This window comes from Biomphalaria glabrata, chromosome 13 (assembly GCF_947242115.1).
Source record: "Biomphalaria glabrata chromosome 13, xgBioGlab47.1, whole genome shotgun sequence".
In the NCBI taxonomy this organism is placed as follows: Eukaryota; Metazoa; Mollusca; class Gastropoda; family Planorbidae; genus Biomphalaria; species Biomphalaria glabrata.
Genome location: NC_074723.1, coordinates 8,525,705 through 8,549,635, shown reverse-complemented (window position 1 = coordinate 8,549,635; position 23,931 = coordinate 8,525,705). Strand labels below are relative to the sequence as shown.

The following is a 23,931-nucleotide window of genomic DNA, read 5'->3' as shown; positions in this document are numbered from 1 at the left end:
CCATTAGCAAAAAAAATCTTTCGCCATGTCTTTCTGAAAAAAATCTATAAAGGTGAAATTTAATGTTGAAACAAATGTGGCTAAATGTATCAACAATCCTCTTTAACAAACGTAAGCTATATCTTTATACAGCTATTTTTTCATAACAGTAGACGTGAAGTTACTCCGACAGAAGCAGTCACTAGGCTGAGTGGAACGGTTATAACCTGGCCAAGAATAATTTGATTTTGCTGATATTAAGCCAATTTTTTTAAAAGATTGTTCCCAGGAAATGATCACTAGGTTTCACTGTTCACTAATTTGTCCATATTTGCTTAGGCATGAGTGTGTACATACATACACATTTAAAAAGTGAAATAATTATAGACAAAGAATTTAAAGCAGAGTTATAAAGATTTAAAAAATGTAGTTTTAAAAATATGCATTGTGAAAAAAAAAAGTACTGGCCCTTGATGTAAAATAAAAATAAGAAGGATTATTAAGATTGTGTCTTGATCATTAGCAAAAGAGTCTGATTATGACTATATAAACAGTCATTTGAATTTGATTCTCACAAACCACCAAACAGATGTTCATAATTGTTCTAGACAATTTGTGGGTGGTCACTACTCTAATTTTTGTTTAGTTAAAGCTTAACTGTTTTTAAAACATTACAGCAAAGCACACTGGATTTCCTTTGAAATATTTTAATAAAGTTCCACTTGAGTTAAAAGTCTTTTTAGATTTAATGTGAAAAAATGTGAACTAATGTTTTTTTCCTTAAAAAAAATTGTATGAATATTGTTGAGTATTTATTTAGAAGCAAAAAATATTCTAGGTAATATCTGTTTATTATTACTTGTATTACTTAAAAAAAAAAAATGACCACCGCAGACAACGGTTATATCTGCTCTGGATGTGGCAAAATATATGACTGCATAGCCACATGAAATACAGCACTTCTCATTAATCTTTGGACTCAAATAAGCATTACATATATATAACTGAATTTAATCACAAATTGAAAAAAAATACATTAACCTGCCACATTCTTAACATTTACAGAGCTAGAAACGTAACTAGAAGTCAAAGTAATTAAATTTAACTTTACCACATAATTTAACAGTTTCTCGAATTGTCCTAGTAGTGATGAAATTTATTTTAAGAATGCAGACTAGTGATAACATTGTAATTATGCCATTATGTTAATATGCCATTAAAAGCTAAACTTACTTTAATTAAAGAAACAAAACAAATGGAAGAGAATACTATGAGGCAATCATGCAATTTACTAGATGCATAAAACATACATTCAAATGAGTCGTAGTCCTAACTATTTACTGTTATTGGTAGCTTGTTGTGAGACTGTGCTCCATCAAGATGGATACTGAAATAAGTGTGCTTAGCTGACTATATCATTAACTTATCATGGACCATCATGGCATCCTTACAGTGATTTTTTTAGACAACCTTCATCCATGGGAAAAGATGTCAAGCCAACAGAAGTAAAGCCATTCATCAGCTACAACCATCTTAGTTATTTAACCTGGGTTTCTAACAAGGTTGGCTGTACCATTAGAATAGGGGAAAAGGCAGAAATTAAACAAACGACAATTAGAGTAAAACTATTTATTTCTATCTAAAAAAAACAACATTTTTTTGATGTTCCTGTTTTAACCACTGTTAGTCCTAATTACTATTTTTACAGTTTGGTACACCAAGAGGCTGATTTTGTCAGATAACACAGCACATTGACTGTCCACGTTTAACTATTCAGAGCATCAAACAATTTTCACACAAATTAAAAAAAAAATAATTAAAAATAAAAACGTTGAGGACAAAAAGTGATCCCTGACTCAATGGAATTTTTGTGTACCGTGACACAAAAGTCAAGAATGACATCACATGGTAGGTCGAAAGTAATGAGTAAATCAAAAGGTAAACATTGCCCCACACACACAAAAAAAAAAGGTAATGTAAATATAGGAACCCCAGCATACCCTTGAAACAACAGGAAAAGAAATGGCACATGTGACATACATTTTTTCATCACTTTCAACAAAAGGAACAGATTCAAACAAGGACAAAAATTACAACGATGTTCAAAATGGTAGGCTACAATGGACATGAGAAAACAAGTTAACAATTATTTTAATAACAAATGAGTCAGATTACAGATTAACATTTTATACAAAACGACATATTTGTTGATCATAAAAAAATAAATAAACAAACATGTGTGAGCCTCTAGTCTGTATCCTACTAGACCACAACCAAGTTAAGGATGAAATTATGTTTAGAGAGAGTTTCTAGTATCAACTTCTGATCTATTATGGTTTTCATTAGTCTATTCATTAAGTTATACATTTGAAGTACTATTTTGTTTGTAAGTAACACAGGTTATGTTTAATGAAGCAATGAAACATAGTCATCTTATCTTTACACAAGGGATTATTGCACTTTACTCCTTCGTGTATGACTCCAATGAAAGTTTACCTTTAGGAAACATAAAAAAAACAAAGCATATTTCCTATAAACATTTTTAGGCTTGAAGAGGAAAGGTAATAAATATAAAAGTATGGTTTGTCAAACTGTGGGCCCACTCCTGGACATCCTCTTAAGGGAAGAGCAACATCCTAACGTGGGAGGGGGGGTGGTTCTAAAACCATTTCAAGGGGCAAAAAAAAGTTGTATTTTCATTTTGTAGTTATCAATCAATGTTCGAATATGAACAAAGAAAAAAAAAGACATAATTACCAATGTTTATAAATTAAATATTTAAAGTTGAAGTTATTTTAAAATGTAGGCCAATTTCATTTTCTCTTGAGGCATTTGCAAAAATCTCAACTAAAAAATATTTGCAGAAGACATTTCAAAATGTTTCTGTTAAAGTATTCTTCTCAACCTTCTTGTGTAAGAAAGATCAAAATTCTTCTGACTGTTGTACATCGTTTTGTTGACAACTTTTGTGACAACGAAATTTTTAAAAAGTCTGCGGCAAATGACTTAACATGAAGATGACCTTATGACAACACAATATTACAGACCAACATGCGCTGTGTTCCTGGAATGTCCCTCACTTAATAGTAGTCCATTGGCCAGTGCTGCATTCTTCTTAAATAAATTCAAGTTGACCACTGACTTTTTTTAAACTGCGATGAATAGCGCAGTCTGATTGCAAGAAAACACTTCAATACTGAACATCTATTCAATTCATTTTTCTTACTGTCTACTTTTTCTCTGACATCCACACTTCTTAATATAAGAAAAAGGCATTTTTTAGTATAGCAAACACTTAGAAATTATCTAAGGAAAACTATTTCCGGGAAAAAAAAAGGAACCCAACTAAACTGAAATTTGGATTTTGTACATATTTATGCAAAATAAAACAGGAAAATTGTGTTAAAATTATATGTCTTAAATTTTCTTTTCTCTTTTATTACATTCTAAAAACCCTCCTGGACACCACTGTAAAAGCCAACAGCACTTCCCCAGGTCAGCAGTTTGCTAAAGGGGGCAAATACACGTTTTGTTTCAATGGGAACAGGGGTGGGTCACTACCAGTAAAACTTTGAGAAAAGATGCCTTAAAGGATTATGTTTCATAATCTTGCAGTCTGACAGGGAAATAAAAGTGTAAGAAGCCAAAATAAAATGGACAGAAAAAAAAATAAAAAAATACACAAATGTTTTGTTAAAGAGATATAATAATTCCTTGTCATTTGTTTTTTTCATTTTTGGGGGGGGCAGTATGTTTTCAGTTTTCAGCAACTAAAAACCAAGTATTCAATCTTTTGATTGTTTAACTAAATAGATGTTCATTATGGTATAGTGGACACTAAGAGGTCAAGTCAAAATTTGTTTTCATACAGTAAAGTTTAAAAAAATGTTCACATTCTATAAGTAACAATTTCGATTACTAGTTTAAACTTCAAATTTCAAGAAGTAATTTGTTTATCATATGACCCACTTGCTTGTATTCTGTTAATAAATAAAGTTCTTGTCCCTTTCTTCTACACTCTAATAAAACAACTTTATAATGAGTATACATATTTGTTGATATAGTTTGTTCAAGATATTCAGCATTTGAATAATATTGGATAGATTTGTGGCTAATAGGCTACCATTCAAAGGTTGTTGAATCATCTCAACTACATACTAAACATAGAGACTACAAAAAAACAGCAACAATAAATTCCACACAATGTTTAACAATTCAAATATACGTATACAATTTCCGTCAATAGCACAATTGTCCGCATAACTATAGTCTAATTAACAACACAAGAAAATGGTGTTTGAAATACATAGAAACTTTATGGTTAAATGACTTCCTAACAAAGTAAAGTACATAATTCCATAAAGATGTTATTCCCTACCTAAAGTTGAGGATGAGACAGCAGCTGATAACTAACAAGTACATACATACAAATCATATACAAATGTGATCAAAACTGAACCCAATCACTACTACTGCTGTTGGAGGAACTAGACTGGGATCTGAAGAAAAAAAAAAGGACAATATGAAATTTGGGACACTCTTAAAAATAAGTACATAAATTGTACATATTGTTATAATTGTGGTGGCAATGCAGTTAGAGGTAATTGTGTGTACTTAAAATATGTTTCAAATCTGTTCAGAAAAGTAAAGGTGTTTGGTCATGCTGCTGGCTACACAGAAAAAAAATATTCCCAGAAATCCTTTGGCCACAGGTGACTTCTAAATGTTCTAGAGATTGAACCTCTTCAATGGGAGCAAGACATTGAAAACAAATATTGTATAAAATATAGACTACAGCCAAAACTTACCCAGGGGCACTGGCAAAGTCTCCCCACAAATCTGGTGGATTCTGGCCAGTGACAGGTCTCTGTGGACTGGGAGTGGGTTCTGACAAGCCTAGATCTAGCAATAGTCCTTGCGTTTGTGTTGGTGGCTATAAATAGACATTTGAATCAGCTCAAGAAAATAATATGAACACATTGAAAGTATATCTATCCTAATGATGACAGAACATGATCTTCAAGAGGTCACACAAAAATAATAACTATCAACAATTTGAAATGCTATTAATAGAATTCTAAGCATCCAACAGGAACAAAAATAAAAATAACATCCAAAAAAGTAATTTTTTTTATGAGCCCTTCCAAAGCTGTCCTTCAAAGCATGAAAAACTCATACTTCCTATGTGACTGCTCTTGTAAAGCTCAACAACAAAAGCAAGAAAACATACATTGAAATAGAAAGAAATGAGAAGGCTGACACACTTGCCAAGTGTGGGAGAATGAATAAGTTCTCATCCAAATTGCAAGAAAGACGCCGTCTATTATAAGCCATCCCTACACGGCCAACAACTAATTTTTCTCATCAGAACCGGACACAACAGAATGAGAGCTGAAAATCGGGACAAGTAAAATTAGCCCTTATGGAATGTCCCAGAGAATGCCAATTATGTCCTACAGAACTGGATTTCTCATCAAGAGGCCCAAACAAGACATAGGCCCCCAAAAAGTCCCTATAGAAGAAAAACTAAATGGAGAGCTGCCTGATGTGGAAACTACTGCACTGTTCATCTCAGATATTGGTCTAGTCATCAGAACCCTACAACATAATAATTTAGAACACAGAAAAGGAGAATTTTTTTGTGGTACATTCTTATTTGTTAAAAAACTGAAATACACACAGTGATAATTTTGAAGCTTGAATGTTTAGTCCTTTAAATTGGATCCACAGAATAATAATGTCCAAATGTTGTAACAAAGTAGAAATAAAAGTAGAAATAAAAGTAACAAATGCAATTAAGATGAATGAAACAGTACATCTAAACTAAAATATAATATTAGCAGGATATTTTTTAGCGATAATTACAAAAAAAAAAAAAACAACTTACAGGCTGGAATGTGTTTGGCTGCGCTGGGGGTTTCACTGTGAATGATGATGCTACAGGGGGAGGTAACTTAGAGCCACCAGGTGGAGGCGGCAGCAAACCTATACCAGAAGCACTAGTAGCAGGCTTACGAGCTTTGGCATTATCCCCCTTTTTTGTCTGAAGCAAGGAATAAAATATATAACAGAACAGAATGAGTAAATAAACAACAAATTTAACAATATTATTGAGCTAGGCATATTTTTAGGAACCTTTGCCTTTCGCCTGTTAGACTATTAATAATTATAATTTATAATAATTATAATAATATTTTTTTTTACTAGCAGCAAAATGTTTGCTGTGTTATTTACATCTTTTATAAGTCACCACCCACTTTTCAAATTCACTCTCTTTGCAATCTTAAACTAGCAAATGGAATAGTCTAAAGAATTTCATTGTTGTAGGGCTTCTATTGACAACCCTGCATATGACCTGTTGCCAGATTAAAAAATGCATTCCTATATAACCTATTGAATTCCCGTGTTCAATACTGGTCAACTTGTTATCATAATGTTTGACAATCTCATCTTATATAATACAGACATTACTTCAAAAAAGAAGATGATTACGTCCTTCGCGTCATGCATGTAAACCATTGACTTAAATTATGCCAAGTCACTGGTTTTCCTGGCTGGCTCAGGCAACCCATTACATGCTCTAATAGCACTAGGGAAGAATGAGCATTTGTATTATTTGTCGTAGCATATGGAATTAGGAATGCGCCTTTATCTTTGTGTCTTTCAGAGTATTTCGTTAGATTTTGTATTTGAAGATTATGGTTCAGTGTTTTATGTATAATTGCTACTTTACTTTTGAGTCTCCTCTTCCGAAGGTTTTCTAAATTTAGTGATTTTACTAAAGGTGTTACTCTAGTCAAATGTGAATATTCGTTTGTTTTGAACCTTACTGCTCTATTTTGTGTCTGTTTCAGTTTCTTAATGTTTTCTTGAGTTGAGGGGTCACAAACAGAGGATGCAGATTCTATTACTAAATCTAAATCTATTATCACAAAATCAAATTTTAAAAAATTCAGCTATACCCCTAAATTTAGTTTAATTGTTTGCCCTTCTTTGAATCCAAGATCTAACTTAGGGCCAGCATCTAATGTGTGGGCTATTTTTTCTTCCTCTGCCTCCTGCTTCAGCCACCTAAAACAGATCATACATATTCAAATAATAAGTCTGCACTATAAAAATGATACTGATAATCATCGTAAGCCAATTCTAAAAGAAATGTCTACCTATGTTTTCTGTCATTACTGATGTAATTGAAAGCTGAGAAAACTCACTTAAAATGATCTTGAATAGATACATTCAAATCAAATGAATCTGCTCTGTCATGGAAGCCTATTCCTATGAATGCACTTCTGCCTGAAAAAAAGATTCATATGCTTAAATGAATATATATGTTAGTTATTCAGTTATTTTGAAGATTATCTAGGTATTGTGCAGATTATCTAGGGTAATCCATTAATATGCTGAAAATTTTTCATTTTTCCTATTACCCAGATAATGTGCAAATTACCTAGATAAAGAGCACATTACCAGCTAGGCACTTGTTAAAGTAAAAAAAAAAAAGGTAATTCGTTATTGTGTTATTGTGTCAAAAACTGTTTCATTCTTCAAATTATCTAAATATACTAAACAATGGAAAATAACATCATTAGTGGTGTCATTTAAATATTTATTGACAACAAAAAGAATGAAGCTAATGCTATCAAACAATCAAATTAGAAACAAATCAATAATAAATTTAAAAACTTTAATTCAAAGAATCAAATGGTTTAAAACATTATTATTATTAAGGAAATGAGCTTACAAAACACATGACAAAATTATGTTTACTTTATAGTTAAGCCTGTGCACTGATGACACTTTGAATTACAAAACAATTGCTTTTTATAAGATAAGATAATTTTATTGGTTCAAACAAATACAAAATTTAGTTTGACTACAATTGTCCTTTTGGCATTACTACCATAATAATAAAAATTTAGATGGGAACGTGAACAACATTCACACAGGAAACATACACACGCAACCAGCGCTTCATGAATTGGGCTTATATGCACTTCTCTGTGACAATAAGTGACCTTGAAACATCCTGACTGAAAGTGGAATAAAGGAGTTTTTAATTTTTTCTGTTCCAGCCTTAATGGAGAGGAGCCAACCACACTTATTTGTGGACCACAACCAAGGGATAGTTTTATTGCTGCTTGGCGTAAAGCTATTTCTACAATAGGGACATTTTCTATCTTTCAAAATCTCTCTTTGCAAATTTGCATTCAGATTTTGGATACAATTAGTTTTAAAATACCCATTTGTACAGAAGTTTCGCTAAGCTTGTCAATTGTAGTCAAACTGAATTTCCATTAGATTGGATCAATAAAAATTATCTTATCTTTTATCTTATTTTAGTACCAAGTTTATAAAAACTATCAGAAACGCAGCTAAAATCAAACAGGCATCAGTTTTTGCTCTGTCTACTTATGATACTTTGATTCTCAAAATGACATCTTCTTCGACATTTGGGTGCCTTGCATTAGAAACTGTTCACATTTTCTTTGCTTGCTTTTCTAAAATTTTGTTGTCCTCATTACAATGTATTTTCTGATCCACATTCTTTTTAACTCTCTCCTGATTGACGATACCATCATTGATTTGACCCCATTAAATTAACTTAATTTTCGGGTTCATAAACTTTGATTTGTGTTATATAAAAACGTTATTGAAATTTAACCCTAACATTCTAGTAAAGTACAAATGGGAAAAATTAATAATTCCTTCTGAGTGCGGAAAATAATTACAGATAGATAGAGTTAAAGATGTCGCACAAAACACCCTTTCTCTTTAAAATCTATTGGACCACAACTTACATAAACAATCATTTTACATGATGTACACTTGTGAGACCTGATGTTGCTTTTGAGCAAACAATATGATAGAAACAAACTTCTTAAATTTAATTGTATGGAAGCTGTTAATATGCAAAGTACCTACGTAAAACTGAACAAATCAGTTTATTTGCAGTGTTACTATTTACACATGGATTGATAATTACAATAAAAATTAAATATTTTTTTTGCTCCCAGAAAATTAAATTGGCTGGCTTTTCCCATCCCAATTTGTCAGGACTTTACACCCACCCACCCCCCACATTTTAGGAAAGGCTGAACTAAAGCTTAAGCAATATAAAACCTGCCACAAGAAAAACCAATACAAAAATATGCTAGTTTAGCCTCCAAGAACACCTACCTCTAGTGAGTACCTGACAATAATTAGGAAAGTAAAGGCGGTTAGTCGTTGTGCTGGCCACATGACACCCTGCTTGTTAACTGTTGGCTGAAGAAACAGATGACCTTAACATCATCTGCCCTATAGATTGCTAGGTCTGAAAGGGATACTTTACTTTTACAGAAATAAATGACTTTTACATCATCTGCCCCATAGATCGCAAGGTCTTGGAGAACCTTTTATTTAGCAATATGAAAGATTTTTTTTCTTTTACCAAATAAATAAAAAAATAAAAGGGAGGTCATTGTTTAAAAAACAAAGCTTGTCTAAGGGGAAGAACTATATCTCTCAAAAAAATGACTCATTAAACAGACTACTTTCTCAACTTTAAAATAAGAGCTAGGTAATAGGCATAAATTATAACTGTCATAACATAAAAAAACTTGGTAGCTATGAAATAGGCTTAAACACAGAAGCCTAAATAAACATGCTCATTTTTCAACTCTGAAAATAATAGTGCAAATCATACCATAAAACACAGACAAATCATCAAGCGCAGGAAAAAAAAAAAACCAACATAGCTGCTAATGTTACTCAAATACTCACCACTTTCATCTTTGATTCTTAAGACAAAATATCTGCTTGAGTCCATCACAGACTCAACGGCTATACCTGGGTATGCATCAACGGGACACTGTGCAAAGAGTTCACCTACAACAATAAAACGGCTCATTTATCAAATTTGTGTAAGTAAAGAAACCAAAATGGTATTGATAATGGTAAGATGAAAACAGATAAAATGGATAATTAAACATAAATGTAAGTAATAAATATTTAAACATCACATTTATTTCATAATGTAAAAATATAGATAATTCACAAAACAAGAGCAAACGGCTAGCGATTTTCAAACCTTTGAGACTACAAACAATAGTAAAAAAAAATACTGGTCTAATAGTATTACAAAATTTAATCCCATATTTGTAGATACATTTAAACATATTAAAATTCTTCCTCTCCTAATTAATGATAGTATTGTTGATTTGACCCCATTAATTAATTTTTGGCTTTATAAACTTGTATTCTATATAGAAAGAGCATGCATCTTCCTAAAATTCTATACCAAAAGTAAAACGTTTTCTGATTACAAATAAAAATGTTATTGAATTTTAATGAATGTACAAATGTGAAAAATGAACAATTCTGTCCGAATGTGGTAAATAATTACGGAGATTAAGAGTTTAAATAAATACTAGTATAAGTCCTTATTTCCTCCCCTTACTTTCCACACACACACTTCATATTAAAGCTACATAACACTAAACAGTGTCACACAGGTAGTGTGATATTTAATTTATTTTGAGATAAGATAAATCATTTTCATTGGTCCAAACAATGTTGAAATTTAGTTTGACTACAATTTATGATTTGTTTTTAATGTTCCAAAAGTGTATAAATTATAAGCAAAAAAAATATTCATGGGGAAAAAAAGATATGGGTTAAAATAATTAAAAAAAAAAATAATGTATCAATTGCTCAGTGAAACGCATAGCTTTGAAACAAAAAATGCTTTGCTAAAAAACTACATACCACTGTTTTTATCTTCCAATTTTATTATAAGTTCTTTGCCTTTTGATACCACACGTAAACGTCCTGTCCAGTCTGGACATTCCAATTTCCACTCATCTGCTCTTTAAAATGAAGAAATGGAATGATAAGTATTCAGTATTACTTTACTGATTTTTTTAAAATATTTAAAGTATTATCAAACAGTAGATGGATGCCTGGTTGTGTGGTATACGCTCTGGACTGATGTGCGGTGGTCACGAAGGTCCAGAGTTCAAACCCTGCCCTCTGCCATCCCTCATTGCAGGAGGTTTGGGAGCAGATGTAATTACCTTCAGAATCTGAAGGAACATTGGAAACATTTAAAACATTATTTTGTGACCTAAGTCGTACTGTCTTAGAAGCCATACAAGATGTATAGTTCAATTTTAGCTACTTTATTTATATTGTAAGTCAGCTCAGGATCACACTTGAATATGGGACTAGAAACGTAAAACTTGGTCTAGAGGTTGGAATGTATTAGTTAATTTAAGATTTTCTGTCCTACAAGTTTATTTTGCTAACATATATATTTTTTTTTATTTTTATACTCAAAGTCACTTAGAAAAATAGATTTTTTAAAATTATTATTATAAAAATAATTTTTTTGTCTTTGAAATAAGGACTAGGTCTAGGTGTTAAGTGGATATGAAATGGTAGTCTTAAAGCCCTCATCTGCCAATCTGAAAGGTAGCTGCTTTGAGTCCTGAATTCTACAGAAATATTGGCCTGAGCCTGAGATAGTTTTACTATACCTCTAATAACAATTGGTTTAAAATCAAAAAGAATATGTTGGCCATTTATTATATGATATTCTATCTAAGTGTAAATTTATATATAATATACAAATATTTACAATAGATTTTTAATAACTTAAATTTTAAAACTTGACTTTTAAATAAGCTTATTTTAATACTTAAATTGTAAATTGTATAGTAGCTTTTAAAATCTTGTCTGTAGAGAAAAGAATCCCTGAAAAATTAAGGGCATGACATGGCCTAAAATGTGCTGTGTTCCAAAAATCAAAATCAGACCAATCAACCAATGGACTGACTTGACCCACAAATGGGGGTAAGGGAGTTTCATTAAAGGAATACACATACATATAAATTGTGAGTAGTCTATTGAGATAGAATTTGAGGGCCATAAAATGTGTTATATTTTTGTGCTAGGAGTGGGAAAGGGCTGTAATGCAGGTCTTTTTATAATTGAAGGATGAAAAAATGTTTTTGGGCAAAATAAACCAACTAATTCAACCATTGTGTAGCACAGTTGTATATTTTACAATTAATTCAGTTATATCATATATAATTAATATATATATATATATATATATATATATATATATATATATAGAGAGAGAGAGAGAGAGAGAGAGAGAGAGAGAGAGAGAGATAATTATAATATAATATATATATATATAATCTATTATATAGTAATATAGTCACCTGTATCCTCTGTTAGATGGTCTTGGTGGTATCCTATACACTTGTACATCATTTTTAACACACAAGATTCTCTCGTAGGCGGTGTCTGCCATTATAATGAAAACCACTTTGGAAACAGTCACGGTGACCACACACTGATAGTCACAGTCACAGTGACAGCACAGTCGACAGTGTGACAGAGGCTAGACTAGTCTAAACAATGATAAAATAAAAATATTAATAAATGAATCGACAACGTTGTTATATTTTAATTCTGCTAAATCTATCAAGTATCAAATGTCCTGTAAAGAAAGGGGGAAAAGAACGTTAATAAATTACATTCAGAATATTTGAAGGTGTATTGTTAACACGGCATTTGTGTTGGCTAAACTTTATAATAATTTGCGTTTTTCGTCGGAAATTGAACTATCATTTGAGTGAAGGGAGGTTTCACTTTTTGTTGCCAACTTATGCTGTTTAGATCCTATTTAGGCCTATTTACTTTGTCCTAATTCTTATAACTTGTAGAAAGAAAAAGAGAGAGAGAGAACCACTTAAATAATATATAAATAAAATAAGATAGATACTTCAAAAAAGGAGATAATTACGTCCTACGCATTTTATGTGTCAATCTAGTTATGCATTATTAATAATATTAACCAATGACCATGTATGTAAAATATTATGCATGTGTGTATATGTTAAAAAAACGGATAAAATCCCCCCCCCCCCCCCAAAAAAAAAGATTCTGGCTACGCCATGCCGTTTTAAGATCTAGATCTATATACAACTAGATCTACATGATCAGAAAATAGATCTACATCTATTGAAATCTTAAATGAAGAGTTTGGTTCGTTATTCTTTTCTCAAACATATTCAATAAAAATAGTTGGCAATAAGTTGAATTAGTTACGCAGGCGCAGTTACTTAAACTAATGTCAACAGAGATGTCTATTCTAGGATAAGAACTATATCTAGATCTAGAGTCTACTCTAGATTCTGGATCTAGTCTAGAGTCTAAGTCTCTAACGAAATAAACGTACTAATCTAATCTGATAATTCAAAGAAAAATTCAAAAAGTAAATAATCTAGATATCTACTATTATTATTATAATTATTCCTAGTATCATTAATCATACTAGTTAAAACTAGTTATTAAGTTAAGAGTCTACTTTTTTTAATAATAAATAAAATAAATTAATACTATAATAGACTAGCTAGACTGACTAGAGTCTAGACTAGAGTAGACTGTAGACTTATCTTAGACTAGTCACTCTAGTAAAATAGATCAGTAGATCTAGACTAGAGTCACTAGACTAGTACAGTTAAGTGAGTTAAGTAATAAATAAGTAGTATCTAAGTATGACTTACTATGACTAGTATGACTGGTATTAGTCAAATTAGTGGTATGAGTCTAGTCAGTCTAGAGCCTAGTAGTAGTAGTAGTCTAGTGACCTAGTCTGTTGTCGTAGTCACGACTAGTCTAGTTAGTAGTTTAGTAGTGTCAGTGTCACTCTAGATAACTAGATCTAGAGTCTACTTCAGTACTTGTCACTAGTTAACTAGATAGTAAACTAGTATTCATTAATTCAATAAATTCAGTGAATAATGAATTATATTAATATACTAGATCTATATAGGCAACATAGCGGCGGCCACAGTGAGTATATTCACTATATAGTATATAATATACTATATAGTATATATATATATATATACTATGATCCTATCAAATCTTATGAGGCCTATCATCCTATCATGACCTATGTCTATGTTCAAAGTAATCAAATTGTGACTATCACTATGTAGATATAGTTTACATGAGTATGGCTATCAGTCTGTATCACTATGAGCATGACATACCTAATACTATAATAGTATGACATACTTTACCTCTAGATCTAGAATCTAGTTATTATTCTAGTCTAGATTCTAGATTGACTAGATTTAGATTCTAGACTCTAGTTAACTCTAGTTATAAATATTAAATATTATCATCCTATTCCTAGTACTCAAATCCTACTCCTAGATTCTAGTCCTAGGCGGTACATGGTAGTGTCGGTAGACCTACTTAAACTAGTCATGTACTTAGTTAGATCTACTATATAGATCTACATAGTAAATGATAGTAGTACAGTAGTACACTAACTAGACTAGGTAGGAACTAGGGCGCCTAGGCCTAGAATCGCTAGATGTGCAGTCAAGTGCTTTAGTCAGTGTAAGATGTAGATGTAGATCTATAATTGTATTATATACTAGATCTATATCTAAAATAATGTAGATCTAGTCTAGATCATTATTCCAAATGAGTGTCAGTGTGACTAATCATAATCTCGTGTGAGACTGACTGTCTAAGTGTCATGTCTCTGTGTGTTAAAAGTATGTTACTCCAAGCGACCAAGAAGTCCAGTCCCAGTCTTAAATCTAGAGTTAGCCTAGTTAGGCTGTAACCCACTGTTGACTGTTTCACTGTAGTGGCCCTAGATGCCTGAGAAATATTCTAAAAATACACTGGTATGACAAAGTAAATATTCTAAAAATACACTGGTATGACAAAGTAGAAAACATCAAACTGTGGGAGATGAGTGGACAGAAAAATATAGAAGTGCAGATCTTAGAGAGGAAGTGGAGATGGATTGGTCACACCCTTAGAAAAGATACCAGCAACAGAGCTAGACAGGTCCTAGAGTGGAACCCCCAGGGAACAAGATACAGAGGAAGACCAAAAAGAACATGGCGACGCAGTGTACTTGAAGAAGCAGAGGAACTGGGAAGAGCTGGTAAACCATAAAAATAAAATAAGAAAGAGACTGTGGATAGTGGCGCGTTGTTGTCGAGGCCCAATGTTCCATGAGGAACTCAAAGGAGTGATGATGATGAAGATATGACTAGATCTAGACCTAGATTCTAGATAAATCTAGATTTTATATCTAAATTCAAGATTATTAGTAGATATTGATCTAGACTCTAGATGTAGTTATCATGATATCTATTATTTAGTATTAACTTCTTTAAGCAATGTACTTTAAGAATTCATCCATAAAAAATGAACACAACAAATATAATGCTTATATATGGTTTAGAGGTCCAATTAAGAGGATGTTCAATTTTTAAAAATTTTTTTAAAATTGAGAATCAAGTAGTCTCGGTAGCATCTGTAGGCCTTAACAGTAAAAAAAAATGATTGACTTTAGTTAAACATTTGATCAATCCTACTTTATTCTTTTAAGATGGTTGCTGGAGCACTGGATCCAGGTATCTTCTCTCAAAACTACTGATGTCATGACTTGATTGAAAGGAATGTGCAATGTGCATTCAGACATGGGTTAATGAAGTGAGTATTTTCGATCTAGTAAAAAGTAGTTCCCCCCTACAGACCTTGTGATCTGAAGGCAGATGATGTAAAAGTTATCTATCTGTTTTTTAGGCCAACAGTTAACAAGGGTGTTATGTGGCCAGTACAACAGCCAACCCACTTTACTTTCTTCAACTAATGTAAGGTATCCATTAGATTTGGGTCAACTCAGGGGCATTCTGAAATTCAAAATTCCTGCCTTTACAGAGATTTGAACCCAAGAGCCAAGCGCTTTATCACTCAGCCCTTTAAAGTTTCTGACTTACTGTAAATGCATGTTATTCCCCTTTAAAGAATCTGATTGACTGGAAAGGCATGATTTCCCCTTTAAAGAATTTGACTGGAAAGGCATGTTATCCCCCTTTAAAGAATCTGACTGACTGGAAAGGCATGTTATCCCCTTTTAAAGTATCTGACTGACTGGAAAGGCATGTTATCCCCCTTTAAAGAATTTGAATGACTGGAAAGGCATGTTATCCCCCTTTAAAGAATCTGACTGACTGGAAAGGCATGTTATCCCCCTTTTAAACAATCTGACTGACTGTAATGTTTCAACCTAGATGAGCTTCTGAACACAGAGCATGAAGTAAGATAGGAAATTAGTTTGTATTCAACTGCAGCTTGACCAAGCCAGAGATTCAGAACAAATATTTCTTGAGAAAATGATTTGAAACAAAATTATTATCAACAATCATTAGAAATAAAAAAAAAATTAAGTGTTCTACATTTGTTAAAGATGAAATAATTTTATAGAATATTTTTTCCAGTTTTATTCTAGATTAAAAACAAACAAACAATAGTTCTGTCTGAGTATCTGTGTTACTTTGTTTTACAAATTAAAAATACGTTATCAAAGGCTCTAAAAATTGCAAACATAGTGGACAGACTTTTTTGATTGTAGAACAAATTTGGCTTGACCTGTTTAAAATTGAACTGATTCCTTGATAAAAGCTTAGTTTTGGTTTTCTTCATCTAAATATTGAAATGCTTCAGTCACTTTTCTTTGTTTTTTTTCTTCTTACAGATTCATTAGTTCATATTCAGTCTTCCTTTTGACTTCCAAGTTTTAAAAATGATTGCTGCTAAGTGTAAATATTAATATGTTGCTTGACAGTACAGCGTGAGTTTAAAAATAATTTTTAAAAAATTACAAGTCAAATATCATCATCATGTCAGGATTAACACCACAGGAAATTGAACTGCTTAAAGAAAAAGTTCATTCTGCTGCTAGAGAGGGCATGGCCATCAGCATTTTTGCTCTGCTTTGGAACATGGACAAGCCAGTGGTGAAGGAAATTTTGGATCACCAAACAGAATGTGATGGTCAGAAGACTACTCCACTTGTCATTGCAGCAAAGCTTGGAGAGACCAAGGTAGTCCAGGTGCTGCTGACCAATTTTGATGTAGATATAGAGCAGCGCTCCACTGTTCGGTTTGATGGATATGTTATTCAGGAAGCCACAGCTCTTTGGTGTGCATCGGGCGCTGGGCACCTTGACATAGTCGAGCTTTTGATCAAGCATGGAGCTAATGTGAACAATGCTACAGCAACTAATTCCACTCCTTTGAGAGCTGCATGTTTTGATGGCCGTTTAGATATAGTAAAGTACCTTGTAGAACATGGTGCTGATTTGACCATACCCAACAAATACGATAACACCTGTTTGATGATTTCCTGTTATAAAGGACATACCAAGGTTGTCCGACATTTGCTGGAGAAGGGGGCTGACCCAGATCTGAAAGCACACTGTGGAGCAACATCCATTCATTTTGCTGCTGAATGCGGACACCTTGAAGTCGTCAAAGAACTTATACACTTTGGGGCCTCCATGCTTAAAAATGATCTAGGGATGACCCCTCTTATGGTTGCTGCTGAATGTGGGAAAGAAGAAATAGTTCACTACTTTCTCAAACAGCCAGAATGTTCTAGACTCATGAAAATTGAGGCTCTAGAACTTCTTGGCTCCTCATTTGCTAATGATAAAGAGACGTACGACCTTCATAAAACTTATGAATATTTAAAAGAAGCAATGGCTCTAAGAATGGTTGATAACAGAAATCCCCATGTGGCTGCTGGAAGGTATGAGACCATACCGAAACAGTTTTACCCAACAGTGCCTGCGTATGGTAATCATGTTGAATGTAAAACAATGAAAGATCTGGAAGGAATTCGAGGAAATCGTGATGCATTACACATGGAAGCTTTGACTATACGCGAGAGAATTCTAGGCCAAAACAACCCAGAAATACCTCATCCTGTGATATTCAGAGGTGCCGTGTTTGCTGATCATGGTAGATTTGATCGTTGTATATCACTGTGGATGCATGCAATGGTCTTAAGGCAGTCAAACAGTAGATCCATCAACAAAGATTTATTGCGATTTTCTCAGGTGTTTTCACAGATGGTCACACTGAAAGCAGAGCTGGCTTATGCTGATGTGAAGCCAGTCCTGCAACACGGTCTTCAAGAGCTGGAACAGTTTCTGAAGTCATCCCCAACAGAACCAGCTGGTGAGTTCAAGTCCACTGCATTAGAAATGTACCAGTCCAACATTTTGTCTATGATTTATCTCATCACCATTGCAAACAGGGTTGTGAGCAGCGACAAAGAAAATAAAGATTTGCACCGTATAGTGTATTTTTTCCTTAAATTGAAACCCTGTCTCAAAAATGGCTACTCCCCCCTGCACATTGTGTTGGACCCAGGCATATGTGTAGATGACTTCCATGTCAACACCATTGTCGTGTTCCCAGATAAAACTTTAATGTCCATGTTTCTGACTTGTGGGGCAGACATAGATGCGCTGGATAGTGCCAGGAATTCTCCTCTCCACGTTATCACCAATGCCAAGCTGACAGACACCCTGGAGGGCTTGCGCCAGGAGATTGTTCAAGAGCTGCTTCTCAGAGGTGCCCATTGTGACATTGCCAATAACAAAAGCCAGACACCTTTCATGATTGCCACTGGTCAAACATTTCACACCCTAAGTTACCACAGCAATATTAGTTTGAAATGTTTAGCTTCTAGATGTATTAGAAAATATAGGATTCCCTATAAATCTTGTGTACCTGGATGCCTTGAATCATTTGTTGATATTCATTAATTCATTAAACTGATTCAGTCTGGTTTTTTTTAATGACTAATTTTGATTGTCTGTCTTTGATGTTTAGAAGTTGGGTTTTGGTGTTAATTATAAATATGACAGTTCTTTGTCAATAATTACTTAAACATGAACATTAGAACAGTTCAACCTGAAAGACATATGACAGAAATGTTAACAGAAATTTCTTCTATATCAGTATTCTATTTTCAACAACTGAGAGATTTTTCTCACAATTTTCAGTATTTATTTTGTTTTATTTTTAGTAAGAAAAGAAAAAAAAAAGCCTACAACCAGGCATCTTTGGTTACACTCAGTGTTGCTTATGGACTGCTCTTAATGTGCTTCAAAGCTAAGGGAAGGGGGGATGGGGAAAATCTCTCATCTCACATTCCCTTAAAAAAAATGTCTTTTGATGTAAAGTGAGCTTTAATACAAATTTTGTTACATGTGAAACATTTTTATTGGGGTTTACTTTAGACCCCACCCATGCTTCTTTTTGCGGTTTACTTTAGACCATACCCAGGCTTCTGATCAAAACAATTTTTCATGTTGAACAAATGAATATTTTCTAAGCTTTAAATGTGTCAATTTAACCAATGTTTTCTCATGGAGCTGTAAAATGCGCTTTAGTTTTTATGTTTAGTTCCCAAACATGTAGTAGATGTTATCATACACAGTGAAGTAGTTAGTTTTTCTTTTAAGCATATTTTCCTTCTACATAATAATAGAATGCACTTTTTTTTTTTTACGTATTTGTAATTTGTACTTAAAGCTTTTCTTCCCTATTGAACACAATTATTACAGGTAAACAAAACATAGATACGTAATTTTAATCTGAATAATTTGTCCAAAGTATCCTAACTTCTTGTTTTAACATGACTAAGAGATCCATTGAACTTTAAAAAAAAAACACTTTTTTATGATTCGAATGGATTAAAGGAATTATAGGTGTTTTTCTGTATTTTTTGTACATCTCATTGTAATTGCTGCTTTTATTAACTTTTGATTTGATTTTATCTCATGAGCTGTTTCTATGGTTAATGACATTGATTTGTAACTTGTTTGAAATCTAATTTATTAACCTCCAGGAAGTTCATTGCATTTCAGTAGCTATTTCTTGGGCTGTGACTATTGGATTCAAAGAGAGCTAGTATTCAGTTCATGCCAGCATTGGTATTACACTTGTACATTTGATCCGATGTTATTGTCATGTGATTTCCTTTATTGTATCACCTTTTAGTTGTTTACTATGCAAATGTTTAAAGATACGGTACTTCTTGTTAATTTATTGTTAGCAAGTGAAAGTAAATATGATAAAACTTTGTACACATGCATTTTGTGTGTGTGTAAAGATTTGAATGTAAGATGTTGTGCTGTGGGTTCACCTAGCTAGAGCTAGGATAATCAAATCTATTACTGGAATTGAAACAATTGTGAAATGGTACTTACCAGCTATTCCCACTGTCTCTGACTGCATTTCTTCATTTGAATTATATGTATTTATTTCACTAGAAGCTTATTGTGATCTATTGTGAACTCTTAACAATACAAAAACATTATTTATTTATTTCATTGCTGCTCTATATCATTCCAATTGTGTTCCTACAGGAACAGAGAGAATCTCATTGAAGATATTTGCCATTTATACCTATCATAGTTTAGTATAATACACTTTTTCCATAGATTCCCAAAGCAAGTACTAATAACTTGTGACAAATTAGGAGAAGGTTTCAACAGAGTAATATCTGCAGTATAGATATTGTCCATATTTTCTTAATGCTAAACTATGATGGTTTCAGCAGTCATATCTGTAGTATAGATACTGTCCATATTTTCTTATGCTAAAATATGGATTTAAGAAAAGAATTAGTAGCAAGAACTTGTGTTAAAACAAAATATTTCTCTTTGTTTTCTGAGGAGTTCTGTTGAGCAGTTATGTTTAGGGATTGTTAATATTGTGATTACACTATCTTTAACATTTATGAAATGAAACATTTTGGCCTGTTTTTCTGTGATTCAGAGCTTGTGATTGATATGCAGAGTTATGTGTGACCAACCTCAGTATTCTGTCAAGGAGGTCAATACAACTTTGCATTCAGTCACATTTCTAAAATACCCCCAATGTAAATTATCATCCCAAATCTAGCTTCATGGTTACAAAGTTTTGTGTGTAGTTCCTTGAATGGGAATCATAGGATTTGTTGGACAGCTGAGCTAGACAGCTATTTTTGTTTTAAATCAAGAATCGTCATTTCGTTTTTTACTTTTTCTGCATTTCCCCTTTTTGTTGCATCAATGGCAGAAATATTTGTTAAGAAACTTTATTTAGATTTAGAAAAGCTTTCTTGTTATTGTACTCACTATAAACATAATCAATAAATCTACTGCATACGTTCACTTAGTACGTTTACTGGGGAATTGTCACAAGTCAGTCAAAGATAAACTTGAAATAAAATCATGGCATTGATTATCTAATAAGCAACATGTCTTTGGAATATTCAATGCGCTCACAAAATCATAGCTTCTATCCTTCTATTTACAACAGTTGTACCACAATATTGAATGTTTATTCTTCACTAGTCTATATGGTCCATTGGAACTTCTTTTCAAATCTGATTTTTTGTTTGTTTAATTAGGCCCATTGCTTATGGAAAATGGTGCCTTTCATTGAATATACACATCTCTTCTATTACATTTTAATGTCCACAATGACTTTTTTTTTTTTGGGGGGGGGGGGGATTCCAATCTCTTAGCTCTAAGATATTTTTAGATACATGTAGACCATAAGTGGAGTGAATGAGTGAATCTGTGTTAGGTTGGCATCATATTACTTTCACTCAGTTGAATTTATTTCTATTGTTTTTGAAATATTCACTTGTGTGTGTGTGTAATTGACTTTGCATTCCAGGTAGATTAAACTCCATGTGTTTATAAAGTAGGACTGAAACAGCCTTAGGAGGGATTTTCCATTTTATCTGGGCCAATATATCATTTGAAAGCTAAGCTTGCCATATCTTGTCACTATTTAATTCTTCAGGTTTTATATTGAGTTACAAATAAGCCACAAAGTCAGTATTTATCAACATTTAACCTCATTAGTTTGAGTAGCATTGTAACCCATCATTTTACTGGCTTCCCATTTTACAATGACGTTATATGTACACTTTATAAACATGCTTTGTGCCTTTATGTGCAGGCCTATCATGTTTGTGGATGAATTAGTAGTTTTAGTCTTAGTGATTAGTATGACTGAGCTGCTGTTGTTTTTTCTGTATGATTCAAAGACTTAAAAAAAACATGCAAAGCTTTAAACTCAACAATAGGGAATGACTGTTGAGATTTTAAAATTCTTTTAGTAGTTTAGTTGTTTTTTTTACTTTAAAGTAATGATCATTTAACCTAATTATTATAATTGTATAATTTAGACATCGTTTCTCCCTCTCAGGCAATTGTTTCTGTGGCTATTTTTGTGTAATGCAGTAGTATTATATTTTTAAATTGAAAACTAAATATGAGTGATTAATTGATGATTGGTTTTGTTGAAAATTGGATTAAATTGGTTATTTTTTTAGGGCTATGAAAATTATTCTGCAGAACATTCAACTGCAATCATTATTTCCTCAAATTATTTTAAAACACTTATGTGTGTTAATTTAATGTTACAAGTAGATTTTAATAATACACTCTGCCATATTTTGTTTTATTTGCTTTAATATCATGTGATATATAGTTTATAATAATGCCTCTAGTTTAGTTAAGTGTACCATCTTTAATATCTATTTGTTTTGGTTTTCTAAAAATTTAATCAAGTACCAAAGATTTATTTTGCATGGATCAAATATGAAATGCATTTAAAAAAAAAAAAAGATAAAGCCACACTACTTTGAGTTGACCCCATGGGGGGTATTCATACTCACTTTTTCTTATGCACATTCACACCTGATTAAAATTTTCTGTAACATAGTGTTTAAGAGAGAGAAAAAAGCAAACAGTCTATGTATTTTGTTTTAAAAAAAGGTTTTATGTGCTTATAATCTTCTTACTTCATTTAAAAAATAGAGTTGTTTTATCTATATGGAGATTGTTGAAAAAAATGAAATGGTACTTTAAGTAGTCCCACAAAAACCCTACAGGAACAGCTACAAAAAATGGTTGCATCACTATTTGTACATTGTTTTTTCAACAGACCTTATGTATGGTACTTAAATAGTGTGCTTAGAGACAGACACTGCCTTCTAATAGTGAAGACCAAGCGGTAGGTATATGTGCAAACACTGCCTTCTAACAACCTTTAAATAAATGATGGAGGCTGCAGACTTTGTGCAAACACTGCCTTCTAACAACCTTTCAATAAATGATGGAGGCTGCAGACAATGTTCCAATTCTCTTGTAATTCATAGTAGTGTATCTAAAAATAACTACTTTGAATTAATGCATACAATGCCATTGCCATCAGTCATTTTACACTGAACTGTTTCATTGACATGCTTGCCCTGGATGTGCTAGTCGTTCCATCTTATTTGATGGCTTGGTTGATGAATTAGATTTTATAGATCATTTTTCCCAGCTCTGCTGTATATGAATTGTGATATAGCTTACAGCATTGCAGGGTGTTTTTTTTTTTTTTTTTTTTTTTTTGGCATGTTACACACAACTTTTGTCTCTTGAAAGGGTCAATAAAGACTACAATTTATTGTAAAAGTTCTTGTGTTTCTATACCTATAAATTTAGATGTTCGTTCAACATTTGTTTTCTCTTCATGTTTATAGAGAATCAATGTATAAACTACAACTTTTAATTTAAAAAAAAAATACTTTTTCTTAAAAATAAAGCTTAAGTATAATTAGTTTGGATCCAGTCATGTAATTAAATTTGTAATAGATCTAGACTAACAATAATAAATCTTTGCGATTACAAATATTTTTATCAATTGTTTCTGTTTGGCTCAATTTCATGCTTTTAGCTTTCTCAGTGCTCTATGATTCTATAAGTTGTCTGTCTGGACCAGTTGGAAGGGTAGAAAGAATGGAGGGGGGTATCTGGGTAAAGGTTACAGTGAAAGCTTTTTATTTTATGTATTTTATTTTTAAAAGTTGTACTACTCGAATTTGAACTCAAGGGCTCAAGCCAATACACTAACCTCTGTGCCAGCGAAGTGCTTATAAAAATAGATTTCATAGCTATCTATTGGGGCAGTTTCAAACTCTAAAGCGACCTAATTCTCTACACAATGTATAATGGGAACTAATTTAACTTATATCACCACATGTCAAGTACAATGTCTTTCCCTTACTTAATACCAAAA

At 32.4% G+C, this 23,931-nt stretch overlaps 2 protein-coding genes across 5 annotated transcripts; one reads left to right on the top strand and one right to left on the bottom strand.

Moving 5' to 3' along the window:
* Positions 1 to 1,260: 1,260 nt before the first annotated feature.
* Positions 1,261 to 12,620, bottom strand: LOC106056050 (adaptin ear-binding coat-associated protein 1-like). 2 transcript variants are annotated; one of them, XM_056007598.1, is made up of 9 exons: positions 12,507 to 12,620; positions 12,189 to 12,380; positions 10,726 to 10,826; positions 9,742 to 9,846; positions 7,191 to 7,272; positions 6,942 to 7,050; positions 5,867 to 6,022; positions 4,788 to 4,912; positions 1,261 to 4,478 (listed from the first exon to the last, which is right to left on the bottom strand). In XM_056007598.1, exons 2-9 carry the CDS (start codon positions 12,278 to 12,280, stop codon positions 4,427 to 4,429), a joined length of 822 nt encoding a protein of 273 aa, XP_055863573.1. In that variant the 5' UTR covers positions 12,281 to 12,380; positions 12,507 to 12,620; the 3' UTR covers positions 1,261 to 4,426. The 2 variants fall into 2 exon arrangements, with proteins under 2 accessions (XP_055863573.1, XP_055863574.1); XM_056007599.1 differs by having other exon boundaries at positions 12,189 to 12,571.
* LOC106066522 (protein fem-1 homolog B-like) lies at positions 11,610 to 23,321 on the top strand. Of its 3 annotated transcripts, none has more exons than XM_056007597.1 (3): positions 11,610 to 11,811; positions 15,398 to 15,501; positions 16,547 to 23,321. In XM_056007597.1, exon 3 carries the CDS (start codon positions 16,692 to 16,694, stop codon positions 18,624 to 18,626), a length of 1,935 nt encoding a protein of 644 aa, XP_055863572.1. In that variant the 5' UTR covers positions 11,610 to 11,811; positions 15,398 to 15,501; positions 16,547 to 16,691; the 3' UTR covers positions 18,627 to 23,321. The 3 variants fall into 3 exon arrangements, with proteins under 3 accessions (XP_055863572.1, XP_055863571.1, XP_055863570.1); XM_056007596.1 differs by having other exon boundaries at positions 11,610 to 11,852; XM_056007595.1 differs by lacking the exon at positions 11,610 to 11,811 and adding an exon at positions 13,142 to 13,246.
* Positions 23,322 to 23,931: the final 610 nt, after the last annotated feature.